Source organism: Eschrichtius robustus, chromosome 4 (genome assembly GCF_028021215.1).
Source record: "Eschrichtius robustus isolate mEscRob2 chromosome 4, mEscRob2.pri, whole genome shotgun sequence".
In the NCBI taxonomy this organism is placed as follows: Eukaryota; Metazoa; Chordata; class Mammalia; order Artiodactyla; family Eschrichtiidae; genus Eschrichtius; species Eschrichtius robustus.
In genome coordinates, this window is record NC_090827.1 from 82516026 (window position 1) to 82535676 (window position 19651).

A 19651-nucleotide genomic window follows, 5' to 3' on the forward strand; every position below is an offset into this window, starting at 1 on the left:
GCGGGGGTAGGGGGGCGTCCCTGCGTTGCCGAGAACCTCGTTAGCCCTCCTTTCGGGCCTGGCTCCTCCTCCTCCAGGCGTGGGGCTCGTGCCCGCCGCTGCCTGCGCGCACCGCGCCTCTGCTCGCGTCTCCCCCCACCCAGCCGGCTCCTGCCAACGCTTCCCCCGCCTCCTCTTCCTCCTCCTCCGCCCATCACCGCCACTACGGACGCCTTCGCCTCCTTCTACTCCTCGCGCCGCCGCCACTCCTCGCGCTCTCCTTCGGCTGCAACCAGCCCATCGCTCCCCGCTCGCCGGGCTGCTGCAGTCTGTCTGTCTGTCTGTCTGTCTCTCTCAAGTTTCCTATCTCCTCAAGATCAGGGCAAAGGGAGGAAAACACCCAATTCTGCTTGCCCTTTCAGGTAAGGTCGCACACGTTGGTCCCAACAGGGACCCTTGCTTCCCCATTTACCTTTGCCTCCCGTGCATGGCTCATCTCCCCCCCATTCACTCTCCGATGCTCGCTGGAAACCGAAGCGGCTCAGGTCGCCCCCTCCTCCCCAGCACGTTTAACAAATAATTTCGATACTCCTCACCGGAAGCCTATTGGCAACTACAATAAGATCCGAGACGCCCGCCCGGCAGCGCGTTAGCCTGGCTCTTTTATAGTCTTTTAACTTTGCACACTGTGATCGCCGCTGCCTGCCTGCGTCCGCTGGATCCCGGAGCCTCACGCTCCTGCCAGGATTGCGGTCCTGGGCTCCGGAACAGCTGTCAAACGCGTTGTTTCGCAGCAGTTAATCCGAACCCGGCTGCCTCCAAGACGTGGTCTTGGGCAACTGTGGATGGGCAGGGAGGGAGGTGATTTGATTTTATTTTAAAAGGAGTGAAGTAGTGAAGACGTGAGGACTGCAGTTCATTGTAATGAAAGAAGAATAATCGAAAAAAAGTGGGCTGGCTGCCCCTTGCTTTTCCCTCTGTGGTTGCGGAGGTGGTCTTGGTCGAGGGGACGTGGCATGAAATACCCGTTTCTCCTCCCCTTTTTCACTCTCCCCTCCAACCCATTCTTTTCTCTAGCTCAAATGTCAGTGCAGGGTCCCGTGTGTTCTTAATACGTGTGTGTGTGTCCACAAAACAGTGTTTGCTGACGATGTGGCTGAGGGAAGTTCCTGGCAGAGCGAAGTCTGATTATTTGGTCATCATTCTGTTAAGAGGAAAAAAAGAAAGAAAGAAAAAAGAAAAAAAGGAGAAAAGAAAAGAAAAGAAAAAAACCCTCCTCCAGTCATCACACCCTACACATACTCCACTGGAATAATCTCTATATCTTTAACTCCAATTCCCAGTTGAAATGACATTCTTTTGGGCTATTTGGATGGTGGGACTGAATGTAATTTTAAGTGTGTTTTGTTTTTCTTCCATGACTTTACAAAGAGTGGTGATGAAGATGAAACTGAACATCTGCAACATGCAGTTGCTGCTTCTTGTTTTCTTGGTGTGGGACCCAGCCAGGTGAGACAATTATTTACTGTATTTGCCATTTTAAATTCAGGGTAAAGGTGTGTTTCTTGAATGTCATCAATGCAGAGGTGGCTTGGGAGAAGCTGAAGTATTTTGAAGGGTCATTTCTAATGAAAAGATATTGTACCAAGAAACAGAACTATTAAGTGACAGAGACGATTAAAAGTTCGCTGCTTCTTGTTTTTAGCGATAAAATACAAAAGTGAATACAAACATTTTCTAAAAAAATAAATCACGGGAGAAAAGAATGCCCTTTGGATGGCATATTTTTGCAAGGAATTGAAGTGGTTGGTATATGCGATTATAATAACATCAAAGTTCAGTAAAGAAAGCATCAGTTTTCCTTTACGCCAAACAGAAAAGCATAAGCTAAAATGATTTGAGTATTAGTTTTTTTTCTTTCTTTTTCTTTCTGTCTTTCTTTCCTTTTTTTTCTTAAATGGTCTTGGCTCTTTCAGTCAACATAGAAAACCTAAATGATGTGTGGATCTGAAACCTCTAGGTGGAGGTACTATACAACTTCACAATCACAAACAAATAAAACAAAAGCTTGATTTATTAATCAACTTTTCATATTATTGATTTAGAAATTTTTACTTCTCAAATGGTACTGTCATAAAAAGTACTTACTTTGAAAATGTAACAAATTCTGTTTTGCCTGTATTCTACAAATATCAAATTTAATTTCTCTTGTTTTCAATAGCATCATCTTAATTGGAGTCTTTTCTGATTTTTTAATCATCAATGGGCAGCTTTTATTAATTGCCTAAATTTAGGGTATGGTTTTCAAAATGCCAGAGAACTTAAAATATGATTCATAATAATGTCCATGTAACTATTCCTTTAAAAAAATTAGGTTTATGATTTTATGATACCTTTATTTCCCTTTAAAATTTTCATTTTCCTATCTCAGTAATTGTCAAAGTTTGAAAATACTTTCTAGAATTGAGAAGAAATCTCTTTATGAAGTCTTATTTTTAATTGGAAAATAGCTCCTCATTTAATATCTTAATATTGAGTTTAGAAAGAAATGTGACATGTGATTAAAAATCGCTTCCCAGTGAAAATCTCTAAGTGGAACTTCATGACCATCTTAGTGATTGGTTTTAAAGTTAGCTTAAGGCAATATAAAAACTCTTGAGGCTTGAGGTATGAACTAACTTGCTTACATAATTTTTAAAATGTTTATCTTTATATCGATATTTTAATATTTTCTCTTCTCCCAAGAGGATATTTGCTTGAAGTTGGTTACCAATTTTTCGATGTATTATGACTATTTTTAGCTACTAGTTGTGTAATCTTTTAAATGCAAATGAATTCTGTCAATGATATTTCACACAATACACCTTGATCAGAATGCAATTACATATAATCTTTGATTTTAGAGGAGTGAACAAACTGTGGTCCATTAATAATCATTGAAAATCCTCAGTACTTAACCATATTTTCTTCTACTAGTTTTCTGTTCTATATTTGACCAGTAATGCTCATGCCAGTATTTTATTCTATTATATAAATGATTCTTTTTCTGGACCAGTAATTTAAATCTCTGAATCATTCTGAGGAAAAAAATGGCAGTGAAAAGGGACATTCTGTTTTATACATCCAGTTGCTTCTGCACCAAATTGCTGGATGTCACAAAACCAGGTGTCTGGCTTTCTGATGGAGAAATAATGGAGAAAATCACTGTTTCTAACCCTCTTCTGGTGATATTTTAAGACCACTTATTCTTTCCGCAAATTTGTCACACACACACACACACACACACACACACACACACACACACACACACACAAAGTAGCTGGGCATTTTAATCTTTGGATGACCTCTATTGCTCTTCTCAGAGACCTGTCAGGAGGGGTACTCCTCCAAGGCTCTCTGCAAATGTGTGTGCGCTGCTGATGCTTTCAGAGCCCACCTCCACCTCCGGACTTCAGTGGAGTCTGGAACACAGCCAGCGGAGTTTCCCTGATGTCTATATTGCACTTGGCCATTGGGTGGAGGTATACCCAAAGTTAGAAAATCATCTTGGCTTAAAAGAGAAAAAGACATAAAAAGAAAAGACATTTCTGAGAAAGATGGAAAAATTCTGTGCCTCCAAGGAGGTAATTTATTTTCCAATTAATATTCAAATCACTGAAGAATTCTTTCAGTAGTCCCTTTGGTTTTTGTACCTTTCCAAATGCAGAACAACATTACTAATAGTATCTGCGTGTGATCCTCTACCATCATAATATATTCTAGGGAGTGGATTTTAGAAAAATTGAATAGGTAACACAAAATGCGAAGTGGTAGAAATCTGAAATAATTTTGGCATCAAACTTTCTGATAAGCTAATATTTATTATCGATTTCCAACAGCATGTTTACCTTCCCCATAGACATACTGGCATTTAAAGAAGTGGAAAAAAAAAAAAGAGGAAAACGGGTGACACTAATAGCTTAGGGAGCCTTAAAATTCAAATCAAGGAGGAAGAGCATGTTGGCACTTGCGAAACACACGTATGTATATACATCAGCTTGTAAAATTATCTGTTTAGGTTGGTGCTGGCTAACATCCAAGAAGATGAGGCTAAAAATAACATTACCATCTTTACAAGAATTCTAGACAGACTTCTGGATGGTTACGATAATCGGCTTAGACCAGGACTGGGAGGTAAAAATAGTTTTCCTTTTCTTAAATGCTCACAAAATAATGCCTTTAAAAGTTAAGGGTAATATTTATATTTTAATACATTTTATACATGAATGCAATGTCACATATTAAAAAACATAGGTAATAGAAAATAAGGTATATGAAATAAATATTATCTCTGATTCCTTTTATACAGACATAATGTATTTAACATACCTTTTATAGACTACCTGAAGTCATATAGAGCCCAGACTTTGTGCATGAATCGTTTTTAAATTAGTTTATTTATAATGGCTAAGTTTTTCAAACTTAGACTATGTGAAAGCGTGACATTATTGGGCAGATATGCTTGTATAGTATCTTTCGTTTCCTTCATTGAATTTTGCAGATGCCTATTTTCACACTAGTACAGATATGTAGAAACGAGAAACATAAAAATATAAAAGAGTACCTGGGTTGAATTTTACCAACCAGATAAATTTTAGCAATCATCACAGGATTCTGTGATGATATTTCTTTACACGTGCATGTGACATTTCTAAAATACAGCACCGGTTTGGCATTCTTGAAACTTTCAAAGACATTTTGGATATACTTTAGCTGTAGGCCTAATTTATTGGCCTGTGGCACAGTTTGATTTCAAATTTAAACATTCATTCTCAACTCAGAAAAACAAATCTATTTTTATCCATAAAGGTAAAGGAAACTAGGCTTGGCTAATGTGTTAAATTTTACTTATCCTTTAGCATAGTTGGGTGATACTAAGGAGATTAGGTATAAGTAGGGTAGGTGTGTAATTCCTAAAAGGATTCTGAGTCAAAATATTGTTACTCATTAATTCTAACATGAGATATATATATATATATATATATATATATATATATATATATATATATATATATATATATGCATGCACACATTTATCAAATGTATGTTATACTTATTAGGATGTTCAGTTTAATAACTAATTCAAAGTTAAGACGAATTAGTTGAATGCTTGGTACTGACTGGAGGTTTATATAGTTAGCCTGATTATTACCAGGTTGGCAACTTTGCAATATTAAATTGCTTGAAAAGATGTGTAGTGACTAAACACCTGGATGTTTATGTCAATACTGTCTTTGAAAAATGTAGGTGGTTGTTAATTCTATGCATATTTGGCAATTGTATGGTTTGCATTGCCCAGGAGTCAGAAAAGGTTGGAAAAGACCCAACTTGTTTTTAAATAATATGCCATTTAATTGATAGTGGTTTTGGACTTGAATCCCGAGTGGTACCTTGCATTTCAAGAGGGAAGTGATGGGGAAGAATAATGTTCAGAAGTATGATACATTGTATCTCTCAGAGATAATTCAATTGTTTAATACACAGTCTACTAAAAGAAAAAGCTCTCAAGTTTATGAGTCTGTTTCCATTTTGTAAATAAGTTCTTTACTCCAATATAAAATAAAAAGTTAAAAGAAAAGTTAAAATAAGGAAAAACGAAAGGAAAAGAATACTTTCTTAGTAATTAACATTTCTAATGACCATGAATAGAAGGCATTACCATCCATGTTAGCATATATATAGCAAGGAGCTAATGTCAAACTCATACAACAGAAGTATGCCTAGCATGAGGCTGTCATAATTCATGATGGTGATTTGAGAGGTAGATTGCACTAAGGCAGATATTTTCCCAAGGCCTAGATTTTATTATTTTTAAATAAATCATGTGCTGTCAAAAAAACATAAGATATTTAAGCTAGATCTTGGATTTTGTCTATGAGATTTTAGGAGAAATGTTTACACTGTGGGTGTATAGTTGGGAAGTAAAAACTACCTGTTAAAGGACATGGATATTGCCATTTGTTTCTTCATATTTCTTTTTAAATATCTCTTCCATTCTTTTTACTTCGGTCATCAGCATTCGAATATAGATCCTTGTCACTCATTCTGTAGGTTAATGCAATAGACAAAGTGGCTCTTCTTGCCTAGTGTCTTCCTTCCCCAATTCTTCTCTGATAGTGGACATGTGCTAATATTTCACAGTCAGATGAGTCTTCTTTTAGTCAATACTTTTCATATATTACTCTCTTGTCTTGATCAAATACCTTTGATAGCTCCCCATTGCCTTCTGTAGATGGTGATGAGGGGGTAGTGGAAGGAATATAGGCCTTGCATGCAGATGGATCTAGATTAGAATTTCTGCTCCATCTACACACCCAAAACTGTGCCTTGGCCAGGTAATCTCTGTTTCCTTTCATTTAAAAGGGTCATGATGGGGATTCCCTTGTATGTTATTTGTTGCTTTTCCCTTGCTGCTTTTAATATTTTTTCTTTGTATTTAATTTTTGTTAGTTCAGTTAATATGTGTCTCAGCATGTTTCTCCTTGGGTTTATCCTGTATGGGACTCTTGTGCTTCCTGGACTTGGGCGACTATTTCCTTTCCCATGTAAGAGGGTACAAATGAACTTATCTACAAAACAGAAATAGAGTTACAGATGTAGAAAATAAACTTACGGTTACCAGGGGGTAAAGGGGGGATGAATTGGAAGATTGGGATTGACATATACACACCACCGTATATAAAATAGGTAACTAACAAGGACCTACTGTATAGCACAGGGAACTCTACTCAGTACTCTCTAATGGTCTATATGGGAAAAGAATCTAAAAAAGAGTGGATATACGTATATGTATAACAGATTCACTTTGCTGTACACCTGAAACTAACACAACATTGTAAATCAACTATACCCCCCAAAAATTAAATAAATAAAATGGCCATGATGCATTTCTACTTTATAGTGTTGTTGAGAGGATTACATAAACTACAGTGTACACACAACATACTAGCAGTTAAACACAATCAATTCCTTCCCTCCTCCCGTAGGTTCCGAACGTGACAATCAAGGTTTTTACAATTTACTTCTCTGGCTTAATTTTTACTTTGCCACCCATCTATCCTGTACTTCAAACACATCTACTCATTTTCTCTTGATAATCCATTCACATCTGCTCCCTTAGCCTTTGAGGGGAAAATATCCCCCTCTCACTGGAATTATTCTTCCTCATTCTCTCTGCTGATCTAAACTTTTCCTGTGAAGACCACCTCAATGTGGGTCCTTTTCAGTAATAACCTTTCTTAACTGAATTGAAGCACCCAGATTCAATTTTCCCTCTGTTGAATTTCTTTAGCTGTTGTTGGCTTTGTATCTCATTTGGCACTTATTATGTGCTGTCTTGGATTATTTATTACCTTTTTATGTGTCTCTTGTTACCTTAACAAGATCGTAAACTTATTGAGGCAAGGTATTGTATCATAAATCCTCTGTACTCTCACTAACTAAATATTGATTTGCATATGGTGACCATAAAAAAAAAATACTGATTACTTGATTAACTTTTCTATGACCAGTTAATCATCTGGAAAACGGAGCTACTCACATCTGGCTGACCTTTTAGTTGGGAATGTTGAGGTGATACTTTGTGCATCCTGCTGCAGGAAGGTGGTGTGGCTGAGTGAAGAGAACCTAACTTTAGACTGTGGAGATTTAGGTAAAATTCTAGATGGGGTACTGAGCAGTCTTGTGACCTTTCAGTCCTTTACCTCTCTGGGGCTACATCTGTCATCTGTAAAATGGGATTACTATTACTATTCTTAGGGTTTTTGATGAATATTAAATACAATGATATACGCAAAGGAGTTAGCACAGTGACTGGCATATCGTAGAGAGTTAATACATAACAATAAGTAGAAGACTTTGAAAACCTTTGTAAATACACTGTTGTAAATTTCAGTTATTATTACGGTTTCTTCTCTGTCCAAAATTCTCAGCCTGAATGTTCATATGTCATTTCAAATAGAAAGTTCAGGGAAATTATTCGTATCATTATGTCCCAGAAATTAATAATAAGGGGAAAAATGGGTTTGATTCAATTTAATATATCAAACTGAACATCTCTATTGATGGATAATCTGAATAATTAATCTCAATTACTATTATTTTTCCTTTGTAACATTAGTATAAATGAGTACGTAGGAAAGAGCAATCAATTTTGTATTAAGAGTTAGAAAAATTATTCTTTTCACCTGGCTCTTCAACTTACTAGATCTTATCCCAGACAAGTTACTTAGACATTCTGAGCCTTGATATCTTCTTAGGGAAAATAAAAATATTAGCATTTTATTCTGAGAGGAGGAGGATAAACTGGGACTTCTATACATGATAAAGATTGTACAATAGGTCGAATGATAAAATTTTAAGGTATTTAATAATTAATTCTGGGTTTTATTTTTTTTCTGCCAGTTTTATTAAGGTATAATTGACATATAGCACTGTAAACACTGAAGGTGTACAGAACTATGGGTCCTCTTTAAACTGAGGGCCTGATCACACTACTCAACTGCTCAAAATCCTGCAATGGTTTCTACTTCAGTCAGAATAAAACACAGATTTCTTTCGATGGCCTCCAAAGTCCTGCATAATCTGTCTTCCTATTCTTCTTTGGCCTCACCTCACACAACTCTCCTTCTTGCTAAGACTGCTGAAGTCACATTGCCTTCTTTTCTGTTCCATGAAGATACCAGGATAGGGGCTTCCCTGGTGGTGCAGTGGTTGAGAATCTGCCTGCCAATGCAGGGGACATGGGTTCGAGGCCTGGTCTGGGAAGATCGCACGTGCCGCGGAGCAACTATGCCTGTGAGCCACAACTACTGAGCTGGCGCGTCTGGAGCCTGTGCTCCGCAACAAGAGAGGCCACGATAGTGAGAGGCCTGCGCACCGCGATGAAGAGTGGCCCCCGCTTGCCACAACTAGAGAAAGCCCTTGCACAGAAACGAAGACCCAACACAGCCAAAAATTAATATAAAAATAAATAAATTAATAAGAAATTGACATTTAAAAAAAAAAAAAAAAGATACCAGGATACTCCTTGGAGCTTTTCCCCGACTGTTCCCTCTTCCCTGGATACCCATTGAGCTCACCTCAATGAGGCCTACCCTGACCAATCCGATAAATACTATGTGTTCCTCCTTTAGCAATACTCCTCCTTCTTACCCCTTTTTTTCTGTTTTTACTTAGCACTTACTATTTTTTAATATACAAGATAATTTTTAAATCATTAGGTCAATTGCTTACTTTTGTCTCTTTTGCTAGAACGCAGGCTAATTGAGTTTAGGGATTTTTGTCTGTTTTGTTGTCTGGTTCTCAAGCACCTAGAACAGTGCCTGGCACACAGTAAGCATGGAATTAAATATTTCTTGAATGAATTTGATTTTATTCATTTATTTTATTTTATGTTATTTAGTATGCTCCCATGAAAAGAATCGACTATACAACTTACCTTATCCTTAAAATCATCAGAGCAATTATCATTTAATTACTGTACTGGCCTTTCACTGTTAGCACCAGCGTATTAGGCTGACTTCCTGGTGAATGGAAACAATCACTACAATTATTCCAACTCCTGGCTTATGTTAGCTGTGATTCTGCCTTGAACTAACCGTGTGATTTGGGGGATTTGGGGCGATTCATTTATCCTATCTGTGATGTCATTTACTTACCTGTGAAATTGGAGGGGAGGTTCTATTTACCCTGTCTGTCTCACAATGATATGGTATGGTTCAAGTAAATAAGAAAGCATAATGTGGCTTGCATTGATAGGTATTAGGATCGTTAGGAATAACAGAGGAGAGTTCTTCAAGGAGAACATCATCTTAGAGGTAGTATCCTTGAAAACATGCCAAGAAAATACTGGTAGGTCCTGTGCATTTGGTTGGCTTAGTCCCTTCTAAGTCTGGAAATGTATCTACCAAGACCGTATGTTCAGCTTAGCTAGAACTTATAACTGAATCAATTTTTCCTTTAGTCTTCCTTTTAGGCATTGGAGCTAACAACTCAGGTACCCCCTATGGATTTTGATGTTCCATAAGAGGCTTTCAAATTGTTAACTGAATAAAAGGAGCAACATTTGTATTTCGGACTGTGTTTAGAGGGTCATTGAAAAAAAGGAAAGTGTAGACAGGCCTTGTATATTTATAACAGCTAACATTCACAGTGCTCAACAGTGACAACTATTAGAAATGACAAGGCTTGGTATCTAAATTATAGATTCAGTCTGGAGAATCTAGATAAAGTACCGTGCTTAACTGCATTTTGAAAAGCTGTTTCAAGGAGCTTGTCTAGATAGAATTGGTACATAGTGCTCTTGTTTTGTCCTCTAAAAACTTGAAGCAGCTTTACGCTTAAAGCCATGAAAAACATGATGTCAGATTATAGACTTAGGGTCTGAGGGTCAGTTTCCAACTTCACTCTTGGATATTTTTCCTCAGGCTGTAGAGAGATGGATGTTAACATGTTTCTATGAATTTTACTACTCTCAATTTTATAAAAATAAAATATAGGATATTCGGTGGGCAAAAATTAGTACAAAAAATCTGGTCTCTACCAGAACCTAAGAGGGAGTCTGACCTCAAAATAGCATCGTATTATTTTATAAAGAAGTGGTTAAGATCAGTGCCTCTGAATACCAGCATCTTTGAATTTGAATTCTGTTGCCTTACTATATGAACTACAAAACTTTTCACTCAACCTCTCCTTGCTTTGGTTTCTTTATTTGTCAAATGGGGGGCTAAAAGTATGTGACTTATTGGTTTGTTAAGTATTTAATTTAAAAAAATTTTTTGGAGCGTCCGGCAAACAGGGTAGGAACGCAATACTTGTAGATATTATTGCTGTTATTGTTGGTTCTACTACTACTTCTACTATGAATGCAATAGAGTCCATCACTCAATGTTTTCTTTAATTTGTAAAAGCTGTGACTTCTAAAAAAGGATAAACGTGTGGCACATATAACCCAGTTTTAGAGGAAAGATATATTTGTATGTTTCTCATGCTATTAGTTTCATTTTGTAGCACACTTCTGTATATGTACAGAATCTCTGGGAACAAAACCAATCACAAAAGAAATATATCAGATTATTGTAACATATAACAATTGGGCATCATCAGTTCATGATACTGAATTTGCCTATAAGAACAAAATCATACTTACAGAATGAAAACCTCACTACGTGACGCAGATGATGATTTTAGGGACATGAAACTGAAAGCGTGTCCACCATCCTAGCCTGGGATGTGCCAGGAACTTGAATGGCACGAGCTCTGGGTCTTGCAGCTACCGGGTGCGTGCCTGATGCTTGACAACATCTTATGAGGTGAGGGGTGGTAGAGGCATCAGGAAGAAGATAACACGCCGAGAATGATCTGAAATCTCTATACGGAATTGAAAGGGGCAGGGGACAAGTGGGTTGCACGCTGAGCAGAAAGGAAGCGACTGAGCCCTTAAGAAGTTCTTGTCTCAGGTGGAGGCTGGGTAAACTTCAGGTATTGGTCCTCCGCTTAACAGCTCTGATGTTCGGCATTCTCCTCATTCAGCAGCTGTGACTGGGGCTGATGCTCCTGAAAAGGCAGGAGGCAGCAGAGAATCTAGTCTCCCTTCCCTCCTGACTAGGTCTTCTGAGGTCCCCCAGTGTGCCCGGAGTGGGATAACCTTCTTAGGCATAAGAAGATTTCAGAGCCTTTTTCACTCTCTGCCACCAGATCTTCTCCACCCACTTGCGTTTGCGAAAAGGTCACAGGAAACACCGAGTTTGATTATTTCATGAGCGAGAAAATAAAAATAAATTGGGATGACTTCACAGAAGTGTGTAAATAGCTTTGGGTAAATATGTAAATAATGGATATCAAGTTTTTTTCATTTCCTCTTTATTGAAAATTATTTTGTGGGAGGCATGAAACAGAACGCAGAAAGGTACTAGGTGCCTGAAGTGGGATGCTGTTTGGGAGGCTGGAAACTCTGGACATGGGCTTCCTTCACAGGACGGCCTTCCTCACAGTGCGTGCTAGCTAAAACCAGAAACACAGTAATGTTATGTGCAGACTTTTGGATTCTTTTTAGTATTACAAGCCGACTAAGAAACATCTTAGCGTTTCTGTACACCCTCACTCTAAAGCTGTGTGTTGCTTGCCTACCCTCTCAGGGAATGGTGCTAAGACAGGCTTCTTCAGAAATGGTTAGAGTGAGGTTTTGCAGAACTCTTTCTCCGTCTGATGTTTTAACTATACATATAGCTTGTGGTTATTTTATAGGAAAGGCAGACTGAGTGCGTACACGGCAGCAATGGGTTGCGTTAGATTGGATGGTGGCACTTTCTTCCCAAACAGCATGTCCTGCAAAATTCAAGGGAACATAACTGAAGTGAGTGACCCAGAGAATACTATCCATGTTTCAATGAACTAACGCTAAGGCTTTTTTTTTCACCTTAAAACAGTTTTGGTTAATAGCAGCTTCTTCTCTCAACCATTGCTGCTAGAGAGGCATTGCCCTTAGTCATAATTTTGAGGGATTGTTATTTTTGCTCTTTTCGGGCACAAGCACACCCCACTCACTCTGTTGTTTTCTTGCCAGCTTTTAAGCTCAGGTGCAATCAACATTTTTCTTTTTTTTTCACTCCTTAATACACAGTGGATAAATTGGACCATAGGCATGACTGATCCATTTGTGTTAGTGTTATTTTTTGATTGCTACAGCTCCAATCATTTGTAGAAATCTATATTGGTAGTGGAGATGGCCAAGTGAACAGCTTGGCCAGCCAGCAATTCATTACTTTTTGATGTGTTAACATGAAAAGAGTCAAATGAAGTTATTCTAGTAGCTTGTTCCCTAACACATGTGTGTTGAAGGCTTATGATGTGCCAGACACTCTGCAGGATATAAAGATGTACAAGGTGTAGTGTTGGTCTCCAGGGGATGAAGTCCCTTGGAGGGCAGATAAGGTAGGTACAGTGTGATTCTCAAAATGACTTGAAACAGTACAACACATGTTCCATTCTAAGAACATGCTATTGGAATAAAGAAAAGAAATCACTTTTACTTGCATCATACAACTGGAGTTAGCCAATTTCTGTCTCTATAAGCCTAGTTCATTCATTCCATTGTTTCTTTCTAAGGGCCAAGGATTTGCTGGGTCCTACTGTAAATGCTGCAAATACTATGCCGAACAGGACTGAGTCTTTGCAGAAATTCATATCATATCATATTTTGGCTCTTTCTGCCTTTCAACTATCTTAACAGTGGTTTCTTCTTTCTCTCCTTAATTAAGAATATTGTATAATTATTGTATGTTTTTCTTTATTGAAGTGTAAGTCTTTTCTCATGAAAAAAAGAGGGATTTCTGATATATTTACTGTCAGGCTGAGAATTGTGATATCTACAGAAGAGTATAACATCCAGAGGGCATGTCTTTCTGTGTCTGTAGCAGGGGTGTTGAGAGTATTTATGGTAAGAGTGGCATTCCTAGAGGTAGAAAGGTAAGTGTTTATTCCAGTGGAAACTTCTGGATACTCCTCAGTTCTCTTTCTAAGGAAAACTTATTTTCTACCTTATCTTAATTTGTTTTGAGCTACAGATGAGTTAAATAATAACTAGACATGAACTGTGAAATAAAAGATATGAGTTGTAATATCATGAGGATTTAGTTTATTTCCTTTGAGTTTTAATGTTTCTGACCCAACACAAAATTCTGAAAACTTGTTTCTAACTTGAAATACCCTCATTCCTCAAGGTTTAGATCTTCTCATTTAGGAGTAAGTTATCATAAGAATAAAATTAATGTTTAAATCTAAAGGGATTTCATATAGAAACTCATCAAATTAAGGATATCAACTTATAAGATACATATAGATCCCCTCAAATTTTCCATTGGGTTTTTGCATTTTAAGTAACTTACATTAGGGTAGATTTGATGTCTCTGTATGTTATTTTTATACCTTTTAACAAATGAAAAAACTAGCATATGGAAAAGTTTGACTCCGTCTCCATCTTAATTTAATATGAATTCAGTTATGTCAATTTTTTTTAAAATTTTTGTTTGTTTTAATATTTAAAACATGCACGTTAAGAACATAAAAAAATGGTTTTGCATAAAATTAAAAAATACAGTACTCTGTTATAAGAGCATTCTTTTAATAAATATCTTTGTTAAGATTCAGGATGGTAGCTCCTTTTTAGGGGAATAAATGCAAAATGTAGCACAAAGATTGTCCCAGTAGTATGTGTAGCATTATTCTTTCTGTATTAAAGTATTGCAGGATTCTTAGAGGACATGTTCAGTTGGAATATTACTAAGTTGATTTAAAACATAATAAAAGAAAAGGTAAGGTTTTCTTCTTCCGATATAGTATCCAGAGGAAAAATATGTCAAAAAGAAGATACTGCTATCTTCAGCTATTTTGTGGAGATGGTTAGTAATTCATAAATTCTGTGAATATTTGAGGAATATCATATATTGAGTAGTACAATTGGATCTTGTCTATTGAGTAGAGGAATAGAGTTATGCCACAAAGTTAAGGAAGGTTGAAGAGAGAATAAAAATTATGAATGCCTCCTAAGAGCATTCCCAAACCCATTGTTTAGGTTATGTTTTGTAGTGGTACATAAGTATTTTAGTAAGTACTGGGAAGGCATTTGACTTCCATTAAGAACGTAAAAGGATCAGCTGGTTTTAGAATGGGGTGTGTGTGTGTGTGTGTGTGTGTGTGTGTGTGTGTGTGTGTGTGTGTTAAAAACTTCCCTAGACAGAAGAGAGCTCCAGACTTAAACTGGAGGAGTGGTTTGGAGGAGGAAGACAAACGTCATGGAATGTTTTAGAAAAAGATGAGAGGCTTCCGTTTTACTCCTATTTACTCGTGAGAAGATTTTAGATTTTGAAGCAAAAATGATGAGTTACTACTCATAGATATAGGTTGGAGGGTCCACAGTTTTTCAATTATATGAATTTTTTGAAGCTGTTACAAGAGAAATAAGCAAATCAGCCATAGGCAGAGAATTAGGGTAAATGGAACAAATTCATTTTTGCTGCATGATTGCATAAACTCTGCAATTTCTCAAGAAAGGAAATAGTGAGCTAAAATGTTAGCCAGGTTTACAAGGAAGATTAAAGTTTTGGATACCAAGAGAGAGGAAGTCTTAATTAAAAGAAAATGGAATTGCAAGGCTGGTGTTCAGGTCGGGTAGAGGGGAATATGGGAGGGTAGATTTAATTAGTTATCTGGGGCATGTGAGAGGATAATCGTCGAAGCAAAAAATGTGAAGCTGATGACTGTGCTTTGGAGAATAGCAAAGGAATCATCCAACAGCTATTAGAGGAAGAGAAACTCTAGAGTCTTAAGAGAGTGAATGGGTGGGTTTAGGTGGTGAAAATGTTATAATGAAATGGGGGTGAGTGTAGAGCCATTTTAAAGGGAGTTGCCATTAGAGCATTACTAAGAGAACAAAGTCCCTTGATAACTAAAAATTAAAACTGAGTATCCATTTATCATTCTAAATAGCTTTTGCTTTAGTAATGATTACAAAATTACAGGATCAAAGAGAACAAACAGGAAAGCTATACACTGAGCTGTATGATCAGTAGTGCTTATATTACAGTATGTTGCCATTTAAAATAGATTAAATATCAAAAATTGACTTGTTAAAACATATAAATCTGAATAATAGTGTCTGAATTCTTAAAGGAGAACACCAGGCAGATGAAGTAGTGAGGAGAAGATCTCTGTAGCAGAAGAATTCCTTTCCACTCATTCTTTCAAGCTCCCCAGATAATCTGAAGAACTCCTGGAGGTGTTTTTGGCTGCCACCAAACTGATGATCTGACTCATAGCATTAGCAGGGAGGGTCGTTGAGCATTTCCATTATTGTCTGTGAAATACGGGGGTGATGAAAAGTCCCGTGGGGGCCAGTTGCTGACTGAGGATGGAGATATTTATGTGTAGACGGAGGTCTGCTTGTTACACGGATGTTGCCTGCCTTTGTCACTCTCCTTTAGCTGCTGCCACACCCAATTTAGTCTTTGTCATTTCTGGTGACAGCTTCTAATACAAGCATTTCACTCTCAGGCATCTGACTGCTACCATTTGTAGGGGCAGCTGCAATCTTTGCCGCTGTTGCCGCCGCTTTGGAACAGCTGGGAGGTTAAGCAAAATCTATCAGCAGATAAGGAAACGTGCTCAGGTTCATGTTAAGTGAGTGGATATGAAGGTTAGTGAGGTGGAAAGTGACTCTTCATCAAATCCTTTCCCTTTCGGGAACTGTTTTGCAGGCTGTCATTTCCCCCACCCGCTCAGAGAGGGTGATGTGACACTTTACATACTTCTGTCTGAAGAAGACATTAGCAGAGGATATCATAATCCCAAGTGGCTTTTTATAGTGCAAATTTAATGCCAATTGGAACAAAGGAAACCTTGCTTCATAACATTGGAATAAAATAATAAAGCATAGGTGAAAGAAGAATATCATGGTAGCTTTTATCAGGTAAGGATGCGTTTGTCTGAAAGCAACAGAAAAATCTATCTGCAGTGACTTCAGTGGGGAATCAGTTTTTCTCACAAGAAGTCTAGAAGTAGGTGGCTCCTAGTACTGAGTTCTTAAGTGATGGCATCAAGAACATCAAGAACCAAGACTTTTTTTATTTTTCCACTTCCTCTTCCTTAGTGTGACTTCAGTCCTTTATGCTGTTACCTTCTGATCCCAAGATGGCTGCTGCAGCTCCAGCTATCACATCCATGGTTAAGGCTGGAATGAAATGAAGGGATGGTGCCAGTTCCATTAGTTCCCTTCATCAGAAAAATAAACCTTCCCAGCACTTGCAGCCTATTTCCATATTTATCTCATAGTTATTTCAAGCTAGGAGAGCATCTGGGAAAATGAGTGCCCTACCTGGTGTTGGGCACATTTCTGCCCTTATAAAACTGGGGATTTATTAGAAAGAAGGAAGATGTTTTGGATATTCAGTAGGCTACTGGCAATGCTTGCCACATTTACTAATGCTAATAAAAGTTACTTAATCGTTTTGTGCCTCAATTTTCTATTCTGTAAAATAGAAAATATTAATTCCAATGATGGGTCAATATATCTAAAGTACTTAAAACTTTAATTTGCATACGAATAACCTGGATGGTGATTGTTAAAATGAAGATTTTGATTCAATATATCTCTGTGGATCTCAAGATGCTGCGTTTCTAACAGACCCTCAAGTGATGCCAATGCTGCTGGTCTTTTGGTCACATTTTTAGTAGCAAGAAAGTACTCAGCTAGGGCTGCCATGCTGTACAACCTCAGGGAGCATTCATACAGAGTATAATGCAATGACAAGAAGAGGCTAAGTGTTCACTTATTATTATTATTATTATCTTTACTGCCACTGGTTTACTCTAATAATTAGGAATTCATAATTTATGTTTCTAAAGGTTGCAGTGATAAATCTTATTTTTATCAGAGTATAATCATAGATAAATTTATTCCTTCTGATACATTTTACAAAATTGCCAGTAAATACTAGATTGACTGTTAAAGTCTATGATGTATGTTAAATACAATTTCTCTATCCAGCTATCAGTACACTCTAATTCTGTCACATTCTTTGTAAATAAGAACATATCCCTATCTCTATTTATATTTAAAAAATTAAAACTAAGTTGTGATAAAGCCATGATGATATTTGAACTCTGCTTCAAAAGATTTGTTGGATATTACAGTTAGCTAGTTGTGGGAAAGAAAATATTGACATGAAGCTTGTGAATTAATCCAGTATAATGAATTGATTATAAAATTTGATTAATTGATTATAAAGTTATAAAATAATTGATTATAAAACTAATTTAATTCTGAATATTGTGTTGTGGTAAATAAAATTTTACCACATGTGTAATCTTGAGGGCAGAAAAATAATAGAGCTCTCTCTTTAAATTATTTTATGTTCTATTTAAGTTGCTCCAAAATTTTCTTTTTGGACAGATGAAAATTGTAATTTCCCTTGAAAAATATTATACATGGTTTGTATGAGAGTGCCCGACAGAGACCAGATTATAAACCTGGAGGATCCAGGTTCTTAAAGAACTGATTAAATTTTTATTTTAAAGACACGAAGAGGGGCAAGGGCCTTTGCTTTGATCAGAAGAGGCTGTGAGGGCGAAGCAGTGCACGAGAGCATAAAAAAAAAACACTAGTTTATCTATGAAAAACCCCTTTCTTTTATAAAAGGCCAATTATTATCTCTGTGCCTCAGTTTCCAAAACATGAAGGTAAGGAGACTGTAGCAATGACTTGCAATGCCCTTGCCATCTAAAATTTTTCCCATCCTTTTGTGACTTCTTTCAAGGCAAATAGAGTAGAAAATAAGGTTCTTGGAACAGAAATCTGAAGCCAATTTTTTCTTCATTGTAGAAAAATAGACAGAGTATGGGCCTGAATACAAGCTAGCAGAATAAGGCTACTAGGCCTCTATAAAGTATGGCCAGCTAAGAGAATAAAGGCTGTTTGGTCTTCCAGCTCCTAGCAATTAGGAGTTTGTACAGAAGTACGTACTCCTAGTGCACAAAAATGCCAATCAAGAGCTTCTCTTAAAGCCGAGCAAGGTTGATTAGAAAGTGGTTGGTACAAGTGAGGTAGTGATAAATATGCCAAATTATAATTGCCCGTGTTCCAGACATTGCTGGACACTCTCTCTCTCTGTGATGTAAATGGCTACATCTCTCCGAAGATCACCCTCTTTGGCTTCTCTGCCCTGTCTGATAACCTAGACCTACCACCTCCTCCCTGATTCTTGGTCTCTCCACCCTTCTTCATCTGTTTCAGCCCTTGGTCCCTCTTTATTTTCTCTCTTCTTGAATACGGGTGCTCTCCAAGATTCTGTCCTTTTAACTCTTATTGCTTTTCACTTTCATGATATTCCCAGAAGAATTTCATTCAATTCCATAGCCTCAAATATTAACCTATATGTAGATTCTCTGTCATCCTGCTGCTGTTTTCTGATGTAAATCTGCTCGTTATTGCCCAGATGAACTCTCTTTATGACCACCCACTGCTTTCAGGATCAAGTCCAGAGCATTTAACGTAGCGGACTTTACAGTCTCTGGCCTCTGTTCGCTTTTCTGGCCTCATTGCTCACTATTTATCGCTATCTTGCATGAAGTGGCTTAGATTTACTGACCTTGTTTCAGTTTTTATTTTTTAATGCATTTGGCTTTCTCTAGCTTGTGGGCCTTTACACAGGCTGTTGAGTCTACTGGGAACACATTTGCCTTTCTTTAGGTTCCAGCTTAGACGTCATACTTTCTAGTAACCTTACATGACTATCATCCCCTCACACACACATCTCTGTTGAACAAATCACCCATTACTATACTTGGAATAAAATTAACATACTTTCTTGTAACTCCCATTTTACCTATTGGCATCTAAGGTCTCCTAAAGTCAGAGATTTATGACTCCTTGTCTGTTGTTCTAGCCCCTGTTTTATGTGTAATGCTTCTAGAAGGTAGATAGTAATCATAATATTTGTTGACTAGATGAATAGGCTACTGATGAGCTATGTCCTTTCATATATACATTTCTCAAACTTCTAGAAACTGAATTCATAATTTTGCTACCTGAAACTGCTTTTCTTCCTGTGGTTCTCTTGCATGGTTAATGGTAATCTAC

The 19651-nt window shown here is 37.4% G+C and overlaps 1 protein-coding gene across 1 annotated transcript in view; it reads left to right on the forward strand.

The window, feature by feature from the left end:
• Positions 1–254: 254 nt before the first annotated feature.
• Positions 255–19651, forward strand: part of GABRA2 (gamma-aminobutyric acid type A receptor subunit alpha2) — a 122789-nt gene continuing 103392 nt past the window's right edge. Inside the window, exons 1-3 of the mRNA XM_068542238.1 lie at positions 255–401; positions 1411–1488; positions 4037–4152. Coding sequence (XP_068398339.1) covers positions 1418–1488; positions 4037–4152 — 187 coding nt within the window. The 5' untranslated portion in view covers positions 255–401; positions 1411–1417. The remainder of the gene's footprint in view (positions 402–1410; positions 1489–4036; positions 4153–19651) is intronic.